At 54.2% G+C, this 16696-nt stretch overlaps 1 protein-coding gene across 1 annotated transcript; it reads left to right on the top strand.

Moving 5' to 3' along the window:
- Nucleotides 1-239: 239 nt before the first annotated feature.
- Nucleotides 240-16606, top strand: SELENON (selenoprotein N). The gene is given in 13 exon segments (XM_050326504.1): nucleotides 240-383; nucleotides 3918-4035; nucleotides 5090-5220; nucleotides 5695-5907; nucleotides 6694-6818; nucleotides 7534-7671; nucleotides 9462-9543; nucleotides 10468-10656; nucleotides 11584-11662; nucleotides 11665-11688; nucleotides 12473-12585; nucleotides 13265-13366; nucleotides 14496-16606. Coding segments are annotated over 13 exon segments (1599 nt in total). The 5' UTR covers nucleotides 240-269; the 3' UTR covers nucleotides 14667-16606.
- The last annotated feature ends 90 nt before the right edge of the window (nucleotides 16607-16696 follow it).

Below are 16696 nucleotides of genomic sequence, written 5' to 3'. Positions count from 1 at the left end.
GTCCCCTCCGAGGGCCCCGCCAGCAGAGCCATTTAAAGCCAAAAAATGAATTCTTTTCCCTGAGCGACCGAGACGGTCGTTTAACACTAAAAAGATGTTTGGGGTTTCTTTTCCCAGACCGAGCAACGCTCTTTCACCACTAAAAAAAAAAAAAAAGTGGTTTTTTTTCCCCTGCCCGAGCTCCGGCCGGCGGGGCCCGGCCCCTCCTCGGCGCCTGACGCCTCCCCCGGCCGGGCGGCCATGGCGGCTCGGCGGCGCTGAGCGGGGCGATGGCCATGGCGGGGCCCGCCGCGGCCCCTCCGCGCCTGGCGCTGGCCCTCGCCGCCCTGGCCGCGCTGGTCGCCGTCAAGTACTACCGGGACGCGGAGGCGGCGCGGCGGCAGGTACCGGGCACGGGGCGGCGCCGGGGCCGGGAGGGGACGCGGAGGGATGGGGGGATGGATGGGCTTGGAGGGGAGGGAGGGGGAAATGGCGGGCGCGATCGCGCCGCCGCCCCGCCGAGCGTGAGGGCAGGCGGCGGCCGCGGGGCTGAGGGGACCGAGCACCGCACTTCGGTGGCCAGCGGGGCTGAGGGGGCCACCAGCGGGCTCGGGGGACCACCAGGAGTTGGTGGCCACCGGCGGGGAGGCGGCCGTGGCCAGGCTGGGGTGACCACCAGCCATCAGTGGGGGCTGAGGGGGCTGCCGCCAGGCTGAGGGGACCACCAGGAGTTGGTGGCCACTGGGGGTTGAGGTGGCCGCCACCAGGCTGAGGGGACCACCAGGCATCAGTGGCCACGGGGGTTAAGGTGGCCACTGCCACTGGGGTGACTCCCACACATGGGTGGCCACCAGGGCTGGGGTGGCCACCGTGGGGCTGAGAGGGGCAGCAGGCACGGTGGCTGCTGGGGTTGAAGAGGCTGTGGCCAGGCTGAGGTGACCACCAGGCATTGGGGTGGCCACAGGGGCTGAGATGCTGCCACTGGGTTGAGGTGACTGCCACACATCAGTGGCTGCTGGGTGAAGCGACCACGGAGCTGAGGAGGCTGCCGGGGTTGTGGCTACTGGGCACTGGTGGCTGCCAGGCTTGAGGTGGCCACTGCCAGGCCGTGGTGACCACGAAACCATGGCAGGCACTGCTCAGTTTCGTGGGGACAAACAGGTATCAGCAGCTGCAGAGCTTTAGGGTGGCCACTGCCAGGCTGAGGTGGCCACCACTTTGCTGTGGTACCAACTTCAGGGTGGCCACTCCCAGGCTTGAGGTGGCCACTGCCAGGTTTCTGCAGAGCTGTGGTGGCCACCAGGCTCCAGCAGTGGCCAGTGAGAGCAGCTGCCCCCTGGGAGGAGGAGGAGGAAGAGCAGGAGCACCAGCACCTCCTCTGCTGAGGGCTCTGAAGGTCACTGCAGAAGCTGCAAAAAAACGGGACGAAAACAGGAATAGGTTTTTTATGGGTTTTTGGGGGGTTGGTTTGGGGTTTTTTTTTATTTGAAATTAGGCTGATTGGCTGGTTTTGATTGTAATCCCCGTAATTCCAACGGCTGTGCCGTACTTTGGAGAACACCTTTGTTGGAGATGGAGCTCCTCTGGCTCTGCGCTTTGTCCGTGGACATCTGAGAATGTTCTGGGAAAAGGGCAGGCTTCCCCTTCTTGATATTTCTGCAGGACAGAGAGAAGTGGTTTTAAAGGATGTTTTTTAAAGGATGCCTCTTTTCTTTGTGTCTCCTTGCATTGCAAGAAGGGAAAAGTGGTTCAAACCGGTTAATTAGAAGAATTTGTCCTTCAAGGACAGAAGGGTGAGGACAGTCCTCACAGCCTGACACAAGGCGGGTCTTCTGGAGGTTTGGTTTTTTCCAGAGGACAGGCAGGCAGCTGTCACTGGGTCCTGCTGGAGAGGAGAACAAAATGTGAACAGCCCAAGGGTTTAATTTTTCCTTCCTCTTGCTTCAAACATATGTCTCGTCTCTTTCTATGGAAATGTTTATTTAGCTAAACAACCCACAAGCAGGTGGGAGAGGAAAACTCTTTGTGAAAAACCACAACTCTTCCTCTATAGAAAGAGTCAGAAAGCTCACTCTGGCTCAAACAGGGGAACTTTGTGTTTCTTGTAATCCCAGATTAGAAAGAAAAAGGAAAAGAACCCACAAGCTGTGAGAGCTTTCTTTAATGTCGGTGTTATCAGAAAGCAGAAGGCCAAGCCCTGACATCTCTCTCCCCTTTTAAACATCATTTTTCTCGTCCCTCATGGCCCAGTGCAGCAGGACTGGTGTGTTCTCCGTGGAAACCTCTGTTCCTCCCTGGTTGGGGTCTTATCTCCAGCCAGGTGGGCACTCCTGGGGTCCTGCTGATGGTTTGTCACCTCTTAACCCGCGTGTCAGCGCAGCTGAGGGAGGTAACCGTGCTTTCAGCTCTGTCTGTACACTGATTTTTGGATGCTCTTATCCAACCCCCGTGTTCCCAGTTCATGTCCTGCTGTCTGATGTTCGTGTGGGGCTCAGCTGGTTCTCCTCCTGCCTCCAGCCCTGCTCAGTAAGGGATGGTGATTTTTCCCCGCGCTCCAGCAGCAGGCAGAGTCCAACCAGATGAAAGCTGGAGCCTGGCACAAGGCTCAGTGGTGTAATCCTGGCACCTGGCTGACAGGGCAGGTGCTCAGGAAAACATTCCCTATTTACAGGGCCAAGGATGCACATCCCCATTCATTCTGGGAACAGAAGCACAGTTTTAGAACCCAGGAGCGTGGGCAGCCCCCAGAGGATTGTTCTGTGTGCAAATAACCCTCTTGTTCCTTCATTTTTTCACCTGTGCAGCCCCTGCACTCTCCCCTCCAGGGCTTTCCTCAGCCATACCCACATCCAGATCTCCAGTTTGTATTCCAGGGTCTTTATTTCTCTCTGTCTCAGGCCTGGAACTGCCCTGGAAGGCTCATAAGTGCTTTTGTTGCTGCAGTTGATGGGAGCAAAGCCTTCCAGGCTGCATTAGTGCTGCTTCAGGCTGGCAGGCAACAGATGGAAAATAAACTCGTTCAGGAGCTCTGGGGATGGTGGTGGTGCTGCAGGCAGTGGAGAACAGCAGAATACAGAGGATTTGTGCTCACAGCTCCAGGTCTTTCCAGGGGGGTGTCAGGGGAAGCTGCCCCAAGGGATGGGGTTCCAGGGGATGTGCCAAGGGCTGGCAGTGAGGGGCTTGTCTCCCCAGCTCCACATCTCTCCCTTCTCTCACACCAACGTGGAGCTCTTCTGTTGTGCCTCCAGGTTCTCCCTTTCCCTGCAGGGCTGAGGCACAAATAACAAAGAGAAGTGTGGAAATAACTGGAAGCATCCAGAGCCTTTCTGGGGCTGCTCCAAGGGAGACATCACCTTTCTGTGGTGCTTCCCACTGGGTCTCCATGTGGGCTTTGCAGAGGGAGAAACTGAGGCACAGGGTGGCTGGAATTCTGTGGAGCTTTCTGGAGGGGACCAGAGCAGGGTGGTTGTGGGCAGCGATGCTGGCTTGGATCTCACGAGTTCCAAGGGCTCAGCTCATTCCCTTTGTGATCCTGTGATGTGGATACTCATGAATTTGACTGCCTTTGTTTCACTGCCCATCAGTTCATTCCAGCAATCACCATCTCCAGGTGCTCTGAATATCCACAGGTTTAGGGCTCACTGGCTGGAAAAAGTGGGAAATGTGTCTGACAAAAGACTTTTAATCTGACTCTGAGCAAATGGTTCAGTTTGAATTACTCGACCAGATGCAGTTTTAATATTCTCGTGCCAACAGTTCCTGGACACTGATCTCAACTGTAAATAGCACAAAATCCTGCCAAGGGGTGTTAATCTTTCCCCTGGATGGTGTTTGTGTGCTGGGAAGAATGCAGATTAACTCTGGGGCTGAGAGGGGCCAGAGCGGATTTCTGCAAGAGGTTGGGATGAAATCTCACTTTCCTCTTCTTCCCAAACTAGGAGCTGGCTCTGAAGTCCTTGGGAAATGAGGGGCTGTTCCTCTTTTCCTCTCTGGACACAAACAATGACCTGTACCTGAGCCCAGAGGAGTTCAAGCCAATAGCTGAGAAGCTGACAGGTAGGTACCTGTGTGCCTTCCAGAGCTCTCCCTGCACAGACCAAGCAAAAACCAAAGATAATGCATCCCACAGGTTTTATTCACATTGTTATTTTCTGGGCGCTGTTTTGGGTCTTATTTACACGAAGAGAGGCTGCGAAGCTTTACATGTTTTTGGAAAGGCTTAAGCACCAGACGTCACTTTCACAAAGTAGAGTTTTTATAAGATGGAGGATCCCGTTGCTGGACTAGCAAAGTACATAAGTTACTTTGTGTGGAGCTTAAAGGGGATTTGGGATGGGTGAATGCAACAAATACAGCTCAGCCCAGGCCAGGCCAGGACTATTGGTGGGTCACGGCGTTCCATTCATTCGCTCCCCCGGCTGGGGCGGCCTCTCTTGGATGGCAGTTGTGGGAGGTCGTGTTTGGAGACCGTATCAGCGCAGAGCAAATGTCTCTGCTGGTGCCAGGCAGGGAGGAGTGTGGGGGTGATGATGTGCAGTGGAGCTCCCAGTGCAGTGGAGCACAGGCAGTGTTTGTTTGTGCTGCCGTGGATTGGCTCGAGCGTGTGTTGGGATCGCTCCGAGGGGTGGGGAACCTTCCTGACTGAGCTGTGGGGTTTGGAGTCATGGAAACATGGATTCCCAGGATGGTTTGGGTTGGAAGGGACCTTAAAGACCATCCAGTTACAACCCCAACACCTTCCACTAGCCCAGGTTGCTCCAAGCCCCGTCCAACCTGGCCTTGGACACTTCCAGGGGTGGGGCAGCCACAGCTTCTCTGGACAACCTGTGCCAGGGCCTCCCCACCCTCACAGGAGAGAATTTCTTCCCAATATCCAATCTAAACCCACTCTCAGTTTAAAGCCACCGAGTTGGCTGCTAAAAGGAGGGCTCCCCTTTAATTCACGCAGCCAGAGCTGGTCTCCAGGGTGGGTCTGAGTTCTGCCTCGTGGGGACAGCTGGGAAACTCCCAGTGCTCCTGGATTTGCTGGGATAAATGTGTAATCACTTCACAATTGCTTAAAAGGGGAGGGAGGGGAAACAGCTGCTTAAATTCCTGTCCTTTTGTCTAGGGGTTGCTCCCATCTCCGAATTTGAAGAGGAGGAGACACCTGATCCAAGCGGGGAGACTCTGTCCCTTGTGGCTAAATTCCAGCCTTTGGTCATGGAAACAATGACGAAGAGCAAGGACGGTTTCCTAGGGGTAGGTGTCATGCAGGATGTGTATGGCCACAAATTGTGGAATAAACACGTCCAGAGGGCTGGTAGCATCACCAGGAATGTGTGCTGGAGCGTTAGGAGGGGGACACAGCCCTGCTGAAGCCTGTGGGATTTGCTGTGATGAGGAAACTCGCTGCTTCCTGCAGCATTTCAGTGTTTTCAGCACACTCAGCATCACTGTGCCCCAGTTAAGACACCCTTCCTGGGAAGCTGGAAGCAGGAATTACACATGGCTCTCCTGGAGCTGAGTCCAGGAGCTGTGGTGTTGGGTGGCACCTTCCCCTCTCCTCTATTACTCACATTCTTGAAAGCTGACAGAACTGTTCGGGTTGGTCAGAAGAATTTAGAATGTGATATATATACTTTTCCCCCTTTTCCAAAGCCTCCTTACATCCATGAGCATGCCTGCATGTTTGAAGGGTCCAGTCTGGGCTCTGACAGTGCCTTTTGTTCACAGATCTCTCACGTTGCTCTCTCTGGGCTGAGGAACTGGACGGCCCCAGCAGCCCCTATGAGTGTGCTGCTTGCCAGGCAGTTCAAAGCCTTCCTTCCTCCAAAGAATAAACTGGATCTCGGGGATCCGTGGTGGATAATTCCTAGTGAATTGAACATCTTCACTGGGTATCTTTCCAACAACAGATTTTACCCTCCGCCTCCCAAGGGCAAAGAGGTGAGATATGAAACTCAGTTTCTGTTTACCCGAGGTGTTGTTGGTGAAATGTTCTGCTTCATAGCCCAGATGAATTTCAGGAATCCCCAGAGGGACAGGGCTGTTGTTATATGTCTCCCTGGGTTTTCTAAGGAAGTAAAAATCCAGGGCACCGTCTCCTAAGCTGGCGGTAAAACCGAGAGCAGGCCAAGATGAGGCTGACTTGAGTGACTTCATCTTGTTAATCGTGTGGGATTTTAGGATGGTTTTTCCCGGAGAGGGTTATCCAGAAAGCAGCTGTGTGAAGTGATCACGATCCTTGTGGAACCGTGGCCAAGCGCTGCCCCAGAGGGGAACACTTTTGTTGACAAGTGAAAAACACTGTGTGTACACAGCAGGCAAAGCCAGGCGTGAGCATCACCCTCCCCTGGGTGCCCAGGCAGGTGTCAGTGATCACTGAGCTGATGCACCTCCACAGCCTGCTCTGATTATCGATTGCACACCCACTCCTTCAAAATCTGAAGCCCTATTGATGGAGGCAGCCTCGTAGATCAGTTTACTGTCCTGACTGGGGTGATGGAAACTTGCAAACAACGGGAATAGCGTAGAAGCCCTGGAAGATGGATTTATTTTTGAAAGCAATCCCTTGCTTTATCTCCTTGGTTTGGGATTAGGTTGGTCTCTGAGCTAGTTTCGAAGTCACAGCCATTCTCTCGCCTTCCTGCTCTGGTGGGGAGTTGCTTTGGAGCTGCAGAGCTGCGTGGAGGAGCTGTCCTCATTCTTGCTCTCCTGCAATTCCTTCTCTAGGTCATAATCCACAAGCTTCTGAGCATGTTCCACCCCCGGCCCTTCGTGAAGACCCGCTTTGCCCCCCAGGGGGCCGTGGCCTGTATCCAAGCCATCAGCAGCTTCTACTACACCATAGCATTCCGGTGGGTCCAGGGGGCTCCAGGGGGGCTTGGGGGCACTCCTGGGTTTGTCCCATATCCCAGGGGAGTGGAGGAGGCTGCTGTGAGCCCGTGGCAGACAGCACACATGCTGCCTGTGCAAGGCCAGGGAAGTGTCAAGGCAGAGGGAGGTTCTCAGCCAGCTCTTGCTCCCAGTGTCACTGTGTCCCTGGTGAGGCAGGGACTGTGCCCACATGAAGGACAGCAGCCGTTCTCCATCACCCTTGGAGCCGTTCTGGCTGAAAGGGGAGAGTCTGATTAGCAAGAAATTTGATTGGTTTTGGTAAATCAGGGGGTGGGGTGTCTTTGCAAGGGGGAGAGTCTGGGGAATTATTCTCTTGTTTTATTGGGAGTGTTACAGCTTTTATTTGCCTGATCAAGCTGGAAGGGAGGCTGAAGGGGTCTTGTGCTGTCCCTGTGTTTCAAGAAATGATGATATAATTTGTCCTCCTGGATGGACACTTAGTGCCCAATTCCAAAAGGCATCAATACTGGAGATGTTCCTGCCCCCCGGGATCTTCTCCAGTCTTTTACTCGCTTAATTGTGCGACATGAAAAGCTTTTTGAACTCCACCTCTCTGCCCCAGTTTAGGTTCATAATTTCTGGTGCCTGGAGACAGCTTTTCCCTGCTGTCATGTGCAGCACATGATGCTTTCCCTCCCCCAAGAACTGCAGCTGATGGCTCCTTTCTCTTTTCAGGATCCACGCCGAGTTCCAGCTGAACGAGCCACCGGACTTCCCCTTCTGGTTTTCCCCAGGCCAGTTCACAGGTCACATCATCCTCTCCAAGGACTCCTCCCATGTCCGAGAGTTTAAGCTCTTTGTCCCTAACAACAGGTACAGCCATTTCTGCCTCCTCCTGGGTGCTGAGCAGACTTGAGGATTGTTACAGACAAGGCCTGGTTGGAATCCAGGGCGCTCTGCGTGCCTGGGGAGGCTGGTGGGCTCTCTTTAGGTGAAGGTACAAGTGCAGTGACAGCCCTGTCCCCTGTGGCACCCTGGGAAGTGCAGGGGGCAGAGCTGCAGCCTGAGCTTTGGCCAGGCTGGTCCTGCTGTTTCCTCGTCTGCTTTCCCCACACGTCCTTCCCTGCCAGCAGCCGGCACGACCGTCGTGTCCTCGATTCTCCAGTTGCTCCCTAAACCGGTTCTGATGCAATTTTTCAGGAATAGCTTTGTTTATCAACAGGTCCAGGGGCCGTCTGGCTTGGGAGAGGCAGGGAAGGACAAGGGCAGAGGAGGGACAGGAGAGAAGCAGGGCAGAGGCTGCTGGGGACGTGGAGCACAGGGTTGGGAGTAGTTGTACTTGCACAGCCTGAATGCAGCTGGCACCTGCTGCAGCTGAGTGTCCAAACCCCAGCTGTCCTGTGCCAAACCACTTTGGAAGGAGGTACCTGCAGGCACGTGGGAAGACACACATTGAAGTTGTCCTGCTGTTGCCCTGGACAGGCAGCAGCCTCCTCATTAGTAGCACTGCTGCAAGCACTGCTCCTGTCCCAGCACTCCCTGGCTGTGGCAGGGACTCCCACAGCTGTCAGGTACCTGTTGGAAGCTGCAGAAGCTCCCTGTGTGTCTGTGATCACAGAATCATGGAATGGTTTGGTTGGGAGGGACCTTAAAATCACCACCTTAAGTTCCACCCCCCTGCCGTGGGCAGGGACACCTTCCACTAGACCAGGCTGCTCCAAAGCCCATCCAGCCTCGGTCCTGAACACTTCCAGGGATGGGGCAACCGCATCTGTCTGTGATGGATGAGCTCATGCTGTTTTGGGCCAAGTTCCTGGAAAAGGAGTGATTTGAGCTCTGCAGTTGCCTGTAAATGCATCTCCACTAATCACTGAGGATCCCTGACACGTTCCAGAGTCTGATTCACTCACCAGTAACTGTCCCTTGGTACTTGGGGGATGAGGAGGGTGTGGAAAGCAGCCCCAGGCACGGTCCCAGTGCCTGGCTTCAAGCACTGAAGTTCAGCAAGGCCTAATGCTCCTGCTACAACATATTTTTTTGCTTGGAGTCTCACAGGTTAAGGTTTTGTGTGCATAGCTTTGCACTAGCTCATTCCTGCTCTCCTGGCAAGGAGCTGGAAGTGTTTCAGGGGAGAAAAGCTTCAAATCTCTTTGCCCATGACGTGTGGAGTGAAAATTCTATTATAACATTACCCTGGCGACTCAACCCCAGTGGCTCTGTCAGCACATTTCTTACTGCAGGCAGACACTCAGGGCTCTGCCAGCAGCTCCTTACAAGAGCCTTTCGCTTCCAAGAAAACACTTTAAAAAGTTCAGCAGGATCAGAATGTGCGAGTCAAGTGCAGGGAAGGAAGAGGGAGCAAAGGCATCTCTCTCTTCCGTAATTTGACAGAGCTCAGAGGTGTGAGGGCGTTTTCCCAGAGTGCTGAGTGGGTGCCTGGGCCCTGATCCAGCAGGGAATCTGGTGTTGCTGGTCTGGTGGAGGGAGCACGGTGAATCTCCAAGGAGCCAGGGCCTCCAGACTCCTTCAGTGCTGACCCTGCAAGAGGAGCAGGGATGTTGGAGTAGGAGTAGGATGTTGCCTTTTTTTGGGGGGGTAGGGGGGGTTTCCCACATGCATCTTTAGCCGTGGGTGACTCTGGCCGTGCTGGGTTCACCTTGCAGGTCCCTGAACGTGGACATGGAGTGGCTGTACGGGGCGAGCGAGAGCAGCAACATGGAAGTGGACATCGGATACCTGCCTCAGGTGTGTGCTCACTCCCAGTCCTCCATCTGCAGGCAGCAGCTCCGCAGGGATCTGTGCTGTGGTGGCCCCAAGCTGTGTCACACCCATCAGCCTTGATCTTTAGAGCCCTCTCTCGAGTACTGCAATATAATTCCCACTGGTCTGTGTATGGCTCCCTATTGCCAGCTCTTGGGATGGTTTCCTTTTTCCCTCCGTGTGGGTTGAATCCTAGGCTCCTGGAGTCATGTGACTTTTTCCTTCTTTAAAAACATCATCTGGCAGGCAGGAGGGGAAGATGAGGAGGTGAAGCCAGGCCCTGAGCCTGTGAACAACAGTGGGTCTGAATTTAGGAACTGCATGAGGTTATTCCTCTTGTTTTGTGGTAATCCTGGCTCTTGGGGCAGGAAACATAAGTCAGGGTTTTGAATGCCTGAGTTTAACAGCCCCATTTTCTCCTAAACTAGGTCCATGTTTATTTTTAATTGCCAAAAGACAGGAAAACAGACTTAAAATCATTTCAGCTGTACCAGAACAGAGCCAGAGGGAAGCTCCTGAGCAGCTTTCCCTGTTGCACCCTCTTGTGGCTTCCCAGGGCTCTGTAGGGGCTGAGCTGGTGATGGAAGCAAGAGCTTCCAGTTAGCCCTGCAGGTCCTGATGATTTTAAGGATCTGGTGTCCCACAGTTTAAAATCTCCACTGGGAAGGTGGGTACATGGAGTCTCACACATTTCCAGTCTGGCAAGCAAAAGGTGAAGGAAGTGAAGTTGCTTTCTTGGTATATCCCCCACATCTGCAACTGGTAAAGTGCAGCTCCAGGAGACAGGAGATCAATTGTACCTTCATTAGAAGCTGCCCAGTCTTATTTTGGATCTTCATCCTGTCCTGGAGTACAGAAAAAGCAGAAGTGGGGTGTGTGCAGTGTCCAGCTCAGCCTGTTCTCCTGCAGATGGAGCTGGAATCGACAGGGCCTTCAATCCCCTCCGTGATCCATGATGAGAATGGAAACATCATCGACGGCAGGGATCCCTCAGGGGAGCCCATCCAGTTTGTGTTTGAGGAGATAACCTGGCAGCAGGAAATCCCTTGGGAAGAGGCAGCCCAGAAGCTGGAGGTGGCCATGTACCCATTTAAGAAGGTGAGGAAGGGGCCGGGCTCTTCCTTGGCACATTTATTTGGGGCAGGTTGTCCTCAATGAGACATCCAGTCACCTGGGGAGCAAGCAGAAAGCAGAGCCCACAGACATGAGCAGCGTTCAGAGCAGTGTGAGACTCTCCCAGCTCAACATGTGCCTCCAGGCACTGCCTGTGTGGCTTGATGGGCTTCAGCTTCCAGATGAAGGAGTGCAGCATCTCGGAAAGGGCACTTGGGGTCGCAGGGCAGCACAGGCAGGAGCAAAGCCTTCATGTCAGGTGTCCCAGGCTTGTCTTGTAAGCAGAGGCTCATCCTTCCTGCCTCTTATCAGCAGCTGCTGCCGTGATGCCGGAGGAGGCTCGTGCTCCTTACAAATGATTTTCCTCTGGCATTGCTTTTGCAGCATTCAGGTACCTTTGGACCAAGCTTTCCTTATCAGCAGAGAACACACAATCTGCCTGTGCCTCTGCATCCCGCAGCGAGACACAGATTTATGGCTCTGGGTGACCCAAACTATTTAACATGCCAGCAGCCTGTGGAGCAGATGGCTACTGCCTGTCACCACTTCCTTGGCTGAAGGGACACGTTTCAGTGGCTGCCTCCTTGTGCCTGAGCTTACAAATGTCCCTTCGTGCTGCCAGGGTGTTAATATCAGTTCCTTTCGTTTGAGTGAGTGGAACAATCTCTGTGCAGGGTCAGTTTTGAGGCTGTTTCAGTGAGGTTTTGTAAATAAATTTATCTCAAGGCCAGATTTCCCGGGCAGCTGAGGTTGGGGTTGCAGATGCTTTGTGCAGTGAGTAAAATCAGGGCTCTGCAGGTGCCAGTGACAGCCCACAGGCTGTGAGGGATCACTGTCTGGTTCCTTCAGACCTGCTCCTCTTTGGGCTGGGCAGTTCTGTGTCTGTTCCTCACGCTGTCTCTCTGCCTCCAGATCTCCTACCTGCCCTTCACAGAAGCTTTCGAGAGAGCAAAAGCAGAGAAGAAGCTGGTGCACTCCATCCTGCTCTGGGGGCCCTGGATGACCAGTCCTGCTGAGGTGAGGACATTCCCAGCCTGGCTGGCAGGGATGATGGGCCTTGTTTGGGCTTTGAGGAGAGCTGGGGGTCAGGGAGCTGGTCACGAGCCAGCAGTAAATGTTCTGTTACTCTTTTTGGCACTGAAGATGCTGAACAGACAAAGGCTGGAAATGGGGAGTTACTGATATGAGCTTAGTTCCCCAGTGGCAGGATCAGATCTGTCTGAGACAAGCCCTAGACCAGTGTGTGAGTCAAGTGCCTTTGTCGAGGTGGAGACATGGATCTTCCCCCTTTCTCTTCCCCTCTCAATCTGCTTGGGAAGAGGCAGCACTGGCAAGGTGAAAGGGACACTGCTCTCTGCTTCATCCCTGGCACCTGCACAGGACAAGCCAGAGCCAGATGTGAGCTTGGCATTGTCCTGATGTGCAGCTTTCCCCCCCACAGCGCCTAAGAACTTCCAATGCCATGTTGGGCAGGAGGGATGGATGGGAGAGGATGGGTATCTTTAGTTCTGTCTGCCCTTAAAAGCTCTCCAGCACTTGGCATGAGGAGCGAGTGGCACTCAGGGGGGATCTGCAGGGATCTGTGGCAGACTTTGACTTGGGGTCTCCTCTGGTGAATCTTTCCTTCCAGCAGCGCCTGCAGGAAACAAAAACCGTGGAAAACTGCCAACAAGGGAGGGAAAAAAGACAATGGGAAGGGCTGGGGGGGGAGCCAGAGTCAGCTGCCACACCATGTGCCATCAAACATGGTGACAGTCACCTCAGGAAACTCATCAAACCCCTGTCCCTCTTCCTGTGCCAGGTTCGGGGCGAACTCTCCGGGAGACCGTCCTGGAAAGTTCGCCCATCCTCGCCCTGCTCAACGAGAGCTTCATCAGCAGCTGGTCCCTGGTGAAGGAGCTGGAGGAGCTGCAGGTGAGGCTCACCCCACACCTGCCACCTTTGCCGGTGCTGGGGAGCACGGATGGGGCTTGGCACAGGGGTGCCAGGGGAGGGGGAGCTCACACCTCTGCCAGGGGGTGGATTTGGGTTTCGAGCCCTCCGTGTCTGAGCCCCTGCAGGGGCCAAGCAGACACCAGATGGAGGCAGCCTAAGAAATGGCACAGTGAACCCCCCTTGATTCTGTCCTGGTGCCAGTTTTGAAAGCTAAACCAGATGCTTCACTGGGAGACAGCCCTGCCCAAGGCCACTGGTGCCATCAACCAGCTGACTTCTCTGCAACCCAGGGAGCAACCAAATAACTGCTCTGAACCCTGAGTCTCCTGATTGCACCATTCCCCGCTTCTGAGCCCATCTCTGGGCCTGTGCTGTCAGCTGGCGTCAGTCACAGAGCTGGAGGCTCTGGAAAAGGCTGGGATCAGGCTGCTGGTGTGCCTGGAAACTGCCAGCAATGGGGTGATTTTATTCTTTAAGGATAAAACCCACAGCTGAAAGGTGAGAGGGAGACTGAGAGGGTGAAGCAGGTTGTGAGAATGGTACCAGTGACCACCACACTGCAGAGCAGCTCTTCAGTCCCTCCCTCACATGCTCGGTGTACTCATGTGCTGTTCTGCCAGTTCTGGAGTGTTCAGACATGTTTCTTTTCTCCCTGCAGAGCAACAGAGAGAATGAGTTCTACAGCAAACTGGCTGACCTGCACCTGGAGAAGTACAACTTCCCTGTGGAGATGATCATCTGCCTGCCCAACGGCACCGTGGTACAGTCAATAAATACCCTTCAGCTGGGCTGGGCTCTTCCCGCTAGAAACTGTTCTGTGCAGGGTCTCCCAGACCCTGGAGCGAGTGTCCACTGCCCCAGCCGTTCCCTGGCCCTTCATGGTGTGGTGCTCCCAGGGGTGCTGTGGCAGACAGGCAGCAGCTCCACCCAGAAATCTGAAACAAATGTGTTTTTATTCAGAGACAGAGCAGCAGCAGGGCTGGAGCAGAACAGTCTGCCTGCGATTCCTCATTGTCCCTGGTTGGAGTCAGCAACCTCTGTGAGGCCACTGTAGCTTGTTTCCTGTGCCCATTGTCCTGTGTGCTCATCCTTTGGAGAAAATCTCCTTATCAGCACCTTCTAGCACGTTTATCTTTCTCTTGATTCCCAGAATTTGTCATGGCAGATGAGCCATTAGCAGGTCCACATGCTCTGGCTCTGCTGTGCTCCCCAGCAGCCCCCCCAGAGCCCCCCCGGCTTGGATTTGATGAGCAGCAGTTCCAGACACTTGGCAGCACGGTGCTGTCTGTGTCAGCTGCTGGGCTGGGCTCTCTGCAGGGGAGGATCCTGCCAGGGCTGGTCCAACTGTGCCCCTCACTGGCCAGACACCAGCTGGCCACACCTGCAGGGTCCCCTCACTGTCTCTTCGTGGCTCCCCTGCAGCGAGGCCAGGGGCTGGTGACAAACCTCAGCTCAGCCTCCTTGTGCTCAGTGGCCACGTGCCCCCTTTCCCAGCTCCCTGGGAAGTGTTTGAAGCTCAGGTGCTGGTTTTGCAGCTGTGTGGGCTGAGGGCTCACACCAGCATGGTCAGGCTCTGTCTCCCCAGCCTTTACTCACAGCCCAGTGATCTGAGCCTCCATGATTTTTCCCAAATCACCTTCATCATCTTCTTAACCTAAGCCAGGGGGTCAGCACTGAGGGGAAGGCAGAGACCGTTGTCTTTCACACATCTTTGTCTGATTTTAAAATGCAAACCTGGATCCTGGTTCCTGAATTAGCATCTGCAAAGCATTAGAGATTCTGTAAGAGTTGTTACAGCCTTGTTACCTCTGTCCTGGCCAGAGGCCAAGGCAGTGGATGGGGAATTGTTCTGGTCCTTAAAGTCCCCTCTCATCTCTTTCCTTTCCCAGATTCACCATATCAATGCCAACTACTTCCTGGACATTACTTCTATGAAGCCTGAAGATGTTGAAAGCAGCATCTTCAGTTTCTCAACCAATTTTGAAGACCCCTCAACTGCAACTTACCTCCAGTTCCTGAAGGAAGGACTGCAAAGAGCAAAACCATACCTGCAGACCTAAAAACAAAGGCACCTGAATGCCCCACAGAGACGGCCAAAGACTTCAGAGATCTATTTTGGTTACAGCAACTCCTCCTCATCTTCATGCCAGACACAGATGTTAGGCTGCAAACAGTCCCAGGGCGGGGCTTTGCTCTGGATGTTGGTTTGAGGCTGAGTTTCAAGTGGTGCCAGTTTACACAACCTGCCCTTTTGAGTTCAGGCCAATTTTACAGGAGTTAAAATACTTGAATACATTCTCAGTGCATATGCCTTGGTCTGCCACCCACCCTCATTTTTATTTTTTTTTTTCCCAACTCCTGTTCAGACTCAGGAGCATCACCCAGCTGTAACAGCATCACTCAGAGACCCTGATCTGCAGGACTGGACTGTTGCAGAATTGCCATTATGACCAAACACTCGTGGTGAGAACAGAATCCAGCGCCGGTGGGAAGCTCCCTCCTCCCTCCTCCGTGCCAGTGCCATGGAGGCAGCTCCTGACAACAGCATTTATTGACAGTGACAACCAGTGTGTGATGGGACTGTAGCTGGGAATGTGCAGACAGGGAGGTTTGAACTGGAGGATGAGCTCTGGAGTGGCCTCCCAGGGCCTTATGTGACCTGGGTGGTCACACACACACTCCCTGCCTTGGTGGCAGAGGAGTCTCACTCATCCAGGCTCTGTGCTCCTGAGGGAGGTGCTGAGCTTGACACAGGAACATTAGGAGTGGAGACCAGGGCACTGGAGGTTTGGTGCAGCTCAGAGGTGTCAGGTGAGAATCAGACTGGGGGGGCTGAGGGCCCAGAGCCCCTGTGAGCCCCACCAGTGCAGTCCATGCACTCCAGGCCATGGGACACAGCAGTGAGCAGTGCCCCCAGTTCATCCCAGGGTTCCCACCCCGCTGGCTTTGGGAGCTTGGTTCTCCCAGTGGCCCCCCAGCAATGCCCTGTGTTTGCTTTGAGCTTCCAGGTCACCCTGGATGATGAACCATGAAGTTCCCTTCGGGAACTGCCCTGAGAACATTACCTGGTTGAGAACTGAGCAGTTCTAAAAGCCAGCAGTACTAAAAATATTTTCAGGAGATTTTTCCAAAGATGTTGTTCAGACATAAAGCCTTTATCCCTTATCTGAAACCACCCTGAGCAGTTGCTCCTACTCTCTGCCAATGCCTGGCTACAGAGTGAGCGCAATTTTGTAATTTGGAGAAGGAAAAGTTAAATGAAACGGGTTTTAGACATATTCCTACAGATATGTGAGGAGACAAAGCATCTTCAGTAGCTGCCTGCAGCCAGCTGGTGATGCTTTTTCTGCTCTCTGAAGCACAATTTTGTCGGACCAAATCAAAAGAGGTGTTTTCGTTCCTGGGCTCCAGGTCCTGGGAAGAGCCTGGGGGTGGTGATATCCTGACCCCACCCTGCCCCAGCCCTCCTGTCTGTGTCCGAGCCTGGAGACTGAGCTGAGCTGGACCTCTGGGCTGAACCAGTGTCACTTCACTAATTGCTCTAGTGAGATTAATTACCCCGGGGAAGTTTCTCAGTATTGGCTTTGTAACTATGCATTAGCTCTGCACTTTGCCCACACTCCGAGGGGCTGCAGCGGGGACAGGCTGTGTTGGGACACCGAGCTCCTGCTGCACCGACAGTCTCATCCCTTCGGGGGACTTCGATCCCTTCAGGGCTCCGAGGAAGCCTTTGGGATCCCACAAAGAACCTTGTTTTTTATTCCCGCGAACCCCTGGGCTCCTGCAGCCACCTCCGGGCGCTCCCGGGAGAGCTCAGGAGAAGGGGGTCGGGTCGGTCTGAACAGCGGCAGAGGGAGCCCAAAACAGCCACCCCCAGCCTGGGGGGTCCAGGGGGTCTTTGGATCCTGTCAGCCTGCCGATCTGCTCTGTCGCTGCCCTTGTCTCCTCTTTGTAAACCTCGCATTTACTTTGTGAATTCTCCGCAGGGTCAGCGATACCTCGTGGGGAGTGGGGGGGTGGGTTGGAGGTGGGAAGCTGGTGCTGCTTCTCCCCTTCCTTCCCTGCGCCTTGTGACGCCCTGGTCTGAAAC

The sequence above is a fragment of the Myiozetetes cayanensis genome, unplaced genomic scaffold, assembly GCF_022539395.1.
Source record: "Myiozetetes cayanensis isolate MyiCay16 unplaced genomic scaffold, myiCay2020 scf31, whole genome shotgun sequence".
Lineage (NCBI taxonomy): Eukaryota > Metazoa > Chordata > Aves > Passeriformes > Tyrannidae > Myiozetetes > Myiozetetes cayanensis.
Note: the sequence above shows the minus strand (reverse complement) of the source record. Positions and strands in the feature narration are given on the sequence as shown.